Source organism: Marmota marmota, unplaced genomic scaffold (genome assembly GCF_001458135.2).
Source record: "Marmota marmota marmota unplaced genomic scaffold, marMar, whole genome shotgun sequence".
In the NCBI taxonomy this organism is placed as follows: Eukaryota; Metazoa; Chordata; class Mammalia; order Rodentia; family Sciuridae; genus Marmota; species Marmota marmota.
Genome location: NW_025999964.1, coordinates 167,347 through 172,165, shown reverse-complemented (window position 1 = coordinate 172,165; position 4,819 = coordinate 167,347). Strand labels below are relative to the sequence as shown.

Below are 4,819 nucleotides of genomic sequence, written 5' to 3'. Positions count from 1 at the left end.
GACACCATCACACCCTTGTGGGCCGCGCCTGGCCGCACCTCACGCCCTGGCCGTGCCTACTCTGCTGCCTGCTCGGAGGAGGAGGAGGAGGAGGAGGAGGAGGAGGAGGATGCGGAGGACAGCGTGGGGCCCCCAGCGGGCAGGGGCACCGGCTCCGCAGCGCCGCCGCGGGACGCCTCGCTGGTCTACGATGCGGTCAAGTACACGTTGGTGGTGGACGAGCACACACAGTTAGAGCTGGTGAGCCTGCGTCGCTGCGCAGGCCTGGGCCACGACAGCGAAGAGGACAGCAGCGGCGAGGCCAGCGAGGAGGAGGTGGGGGCTGCGCTGCTAGGCAGTGGTCAGGCCCCGGGGGATGCCTCTCCAGACAGTCCTGACCTCACCTTCTCCAAGAAGTTCCTCAATGTCTTTGTCAACAGCACATCTAGATCCTCCAGTGAGTGGAAGGTGGGGGAAAGAGGGTGGCCCAGAGGAGAAAGCACATCTTCTTGGCCCAGGTCCCATCTGGTCCCCCAAAGCACCCAGGTGTCCCAGGGACAAGGGTTGCCCATTATCCCAAAACGCAGGGCTTGCCCTCCCCAGCCCTGTCTGTGGGCAAGGAGTTGGGGAGGGTCTACTCTGTCCCAGCCCCTGGTGGGCTGGGTTTTCTCTCCCTCTTTGGCTTAGGACACCCACAGAAACCTGTTGGAGGAAGGAACTTGGCTCAGTTCCCTGATGCTCCAGGCCTCCAACATCCTCCAAAGCCAGGCCCGTGGAGCCCTTGCCTTTTCCCTGAGTCTGCCTCTCTCCTTCTCTGCCTCTTCTGTCTGTCTCAGGCACTGAGTCCTTTGGCCTTTTTTCCTGTCTGGTCAATGGGGAGGAGAGAGAGCAGACCCATCGGGCTGTCTTCAGGTATAGTTTCCCCTTTCTGTTGGTGATCCCTAGCCTCATTCCACAAACCGGACACCTCAAGGCATGACCCAGCAGGCCTGCCCAACTTCAATGACCTCTCCCCTCACCTCAGGTTCATCCCTCGCCACCCTGATGAGCTGGAGCTGGATGTGGATGACCCAGTGTTGGTGGAAGCTGAGGAAGATGACTTTTGGTGCCGGGGCTTCAATATGCGCACTGGGGAACGTGGTGTGTTCCCTGCCTTCTATGCCCACGCAGTACCCGGCCCTGCCAAGGACCTGCTGGGTGAGGCCCCATCCCCGAGGAGCAGCTTATCTCCCCAGACTCTCTCCATCATCCCCCTGACCTTACCCATGTGACCCCCAGGGAGCAAGCGGAGCCCCTGCTGGGTGGAGCGCTTCGATGTGCAGTTCCTCGGCTCTGTGGAGGTGCCATGTCACCAGGGCAATGGCATCCTGTGTGCAGCCATGCAGAAGGTCAGTTTGGAAATGAGGGTGGGCACAGGCTGGCTCAGTTCCCTGATGCTCCAGGCCTCCAACATCCTCCAGGGAGAGTGTGGGGGCAGCTCAGAGGTGGGTACCCTGGCCCTGATTCAGAGGCTGAGCAGACAGACCTAGGGCAAAGTGTGGCAGCTGTCCCCTCACCCCTGGGTCTCCATCTGCTGACTGGGTGCTCACCTTTCCATTGGCACCTCCTCTTTAGCCAGTGCTCCTCCTGTCTGAAAGTCGAGACCAACTCTCAGGGCTCCTTCCCTAGGAGTCATTTGCTCGCTTACTCATTTGCTCAGTGGACATTCAGTGAGTGCCTGCCCACCTGCCAGGCCTGGGACTGAGTTTGGAGGACAGCAGGAAGCAGGACAGATGAGTCCTGCATTCAGGGTTTACAGGTTTATTGGAACCAGGCAGTGAGAAACCAAGAATCAGAATTCCTGGCACTTGAGCCAAGAGGAGCAGCCTGGCAGAGGAACAGAGAGAGATAAGATAGAGCAGTGATTGGCTTGTCCTGAGGCCAAGGATGGATAAGACCACCCTCTCATCCTTCAGAATCATGTTGTATGGGTCTTTGGCAAGAGTCTTTGAGGGTCTAAAAAGAACAGAACCATAGTTTACCAGTGGGAGAGAGAGAAGCCCTTGTAGGCCCTGAAGACCTTCTTTCTCCACAACATTTTTCCTCAGATTGCTACTGCCCGGAAACTGACTGTCCACCTACGCCCTCCTGCCTCCTGTGACCTTGAGATCTCTCTGCGGGGGGTCAAGCTGAGTCTGAGTGGAGGAGGACCTGAGGTGGGGATGTGGGAGACTGGGGTCAGAGAGATACTGGCGCAGGGGAGTAAGAGGGTATGGCCTAGGGGCAGGCTGGCAGGGAGGTCCAGCAGTGGGGGCTCGCAGTGGCCACTGGTCTCTCCTGTCTAACTTTGGACACCTCTTTCTACCTCTGCTCTAGTTTCAGCGCTGCAGCCACTTCTTCCAGATGAAGAACATCTCATTCTGTGGCTGTCACCCCCGCAATAGCTGGTGAGAGCCTTACCTTCCCCTGTGATCCCCACAAACCCCGAAGGTCACCTGTATTCCAGTCCCATCCCCACTCCTGAGAGTCCACCTGTACCCATGTGGCACCTACTCTAAGCTGGACTCAGGAGACGTGGCTCCCATCTGGTCTGTGTGGGGGTCAGACACCCAGATGGGGAAGTGCCAGAGCGTCTTTGGGAGGTCTGGTGAACTTCTGCAGAGATGGGTGAGTCCTTGTAGGACTCAGGGAAGCCAAGCTCAGATGATGACCAGGTGAGGGGTGGGGGAAGAGGATCAACCTGTTATGGGGCCAGCCAGAGGCTCAGAAGGACTAGAGGGAGATGGAGCAAGAATCCTCATGGTAGCTACCATGCTGCCAGGCTGGGGCTCATGACAGGGGTCAGAGGGGTCATTTGGACTCGAGTGTGAAGAAAATGAAGGGGGCTGTCTCTTGGCTAGACAATGGTCAAGCAGCTTTGCATCTTCTCCACTGAGAAGGCTCCGTTGTTGAGACACTGCTCGGGGGTGAGAGATGGGACACAGTGCCAGGGCCAGACCAACCTGCAGGACAGTCCTAGGCACTGTTAGAGATGAAAAAGAGCCACCTGTCTCTCTTTAGAGGGACGTTGTAGGAGCCACAAGCTTACGACGCCGTAAGGGGGACAGTGGCTCAGCTGCAGTTCCGTGGAAGAGAGATGTCATACAAGGGGTTGGGGTCGAGCTGTTGAGGTGGCCAGTGAGGAGGCGTGGCAGCTGCTGTCTTAACCAGACCCTTCTTATGTTTGTTGCTTCAGATCCCAGCCTAGTCCCTCACAGCAAGGAGCACTGAGGACATGGTGTTAGGGGACAGCCAACTCGCTTCCTTGTGAGGCAGGCGGGAGAGCAGGAGTGTTGGGCATGCTGTGTGTGGATGAGGCAGGGATGTTAAGAGCACAGACTGCCTTGCCTACCTGCAGCACATCCACAGGATGTCCATTGTGTCCTTGAGCAAGACACTGATCTCTTTGCTCAGCTCTCTATCAGGACACGACCTCTTGAGGCTTTTGTGAGGTCTGTGAGTTTAGAAAGTGCTTAATACAGTGCCTTCCTAACATTAGTAAGCAACATTTAAATGTTAACAACATGATTATGGGAGAGAGGTCTTGTCTATGGACAAGAGGTCACGTTGTCCTTGGAAATCATACTGTTGTGTGACTTCCCATCTGGTAGAACCACAGACCCAAAGCCATATGAGAGTGGATCTGGCTGGCCCAGGGTCAGTGGGATGGGGATCTGGAGTCATGCTGCAGGTCTGGCCGCCACTCCCTCAGAACAGTGGTCACTAGTGCTCTGGAAGAAGAGCATGGGGCCATGCAGGAAGGGTGTGTGTGACCCAAGTGGTTGGGAGGACAGTGCTTCCTCCAGTCGGAGCCCATGACGGAATCCAAGATGGTTCTAGAGTTGGGGTGACATCCAACACTGTGTCAGAGCTTGGAAAGGAGCTGGGTTTGCAGGGCCAGAGGTGGGACTGGACAACCCACGGGAGAGGCTGAATGAGGCAGAGCCAGCTCATCTGTCCCAGGCAGCCTCCGGGCAGGGTACGGGGAGGCCGCCTTGCTCCCTGTACGTTGGAAGCCCTGGGCAAGGTGCTAACTCAGCATCAGCTCCCTTAGGTGCCCAGTACTGTGTTGGGGTGCCCAGAAAGGTGCCTTCAGATCTTGACATCGTGACCCCACCCTCCTGTCCTCTGCTCTCCCCTCAAGCCCGTAGTTCCTGCCTCTTCTTTCCAGATCATTTGGGGTGCCTGAAGCCGGGTCAGTGCTCTGACACCTCCTCCCCAACTTCCCTGCAGCTACTTTGGCTTCATCACTAAGCACCCCCTGCTGAGCCGCTTCGCCTGCCATGTCTTTGTGTCCCAGGAGTCCATGAGGCCAGTGGCGCAGAGTGTGGGGTGAGTGGGGCCGTGGGTGGGTGTGTGGCTGAGTCTTGAGAGCCACAAAGAGGGAGACAGGTGTGTGGCCATGAGAGGTGGGACCTCGTGGTGGGAGAGTGGGGGGGGGAGTCCGGTGGCGTGGATGTGACTGCAGGCAGGTGGGAGGGACAGACGCGGCCGGGGGGGGGGGGGCGGGGGGGAGCTGAGGACTGGTGCTTCTCCTGCAGCCGCGCCTTTCTGGAGTACTACCAGGAGCACCTGGCGTACGCCTGCCCCACAGAGGACATCTACCTGGAGTAGCCGCCCATGCCCTTGGCTCCTGCCCACTGCTCCAGTGCAGCCACCACTGGAGTGTCTTGAGGCCACTGTGGCTTTGGCAAGGACAGGATTGGGGAACGTGGGACCTTAAGTTTGTGGGAGTTTCTGGGCTGGGAATTCTTGTCCTCAACCCCCAGGGAACGATCGTGGGAGCTGCGAGGCCACGGAGCCAGGCCCCCCCCCCCCCCCC

General features: G+C 58.2%; 1 protein-coding gene across 1 annotated transcript in view; it reads left to right on the top strand.

Moving 5' to 3' along the window:
- Mapk8ip2 (mitogen-activated protein kinase 8 interacting protein 2) overlaps positions 1-4,809 on the top strand; it is an 11,901-nt gene extending 7,092 nt beyond the window's left edge. Inside the window, exons 7-14 of the mRNA XM_048803230.1 lie at positions 3-436; positions 816-891; positions 1,004-1,176; positions 1,258-1,367; positions 2,067-2,174; positions 2,335-2,405; positions 4,231-4,329; positions 4,539-4,809. Of these exons, the coding sequence (XP_048659187.1) occupies positions 3-436; positions 816-891; positions 1,004-1,176; positions 1,258-1,367; positions 2,067-2,174; positions 2,335-2,405; positions 4,231-4,329; positions 4,539-4,611 (1,144 nt within the window). The 3' untranslated portion in view covers positions 4,612-4,809. The remainder of the gene's footprint in view (positions 1-2; positions 437-815; positions 892-1,003; positions 1,177-1,257; positions 1,368-2,066; positions 2,175-2,334; positions 2,406-4,230; positions 4,330-4,538) is intronic.
- Positions 4,810-4,819: the final 10 nt, after the last annotated feature.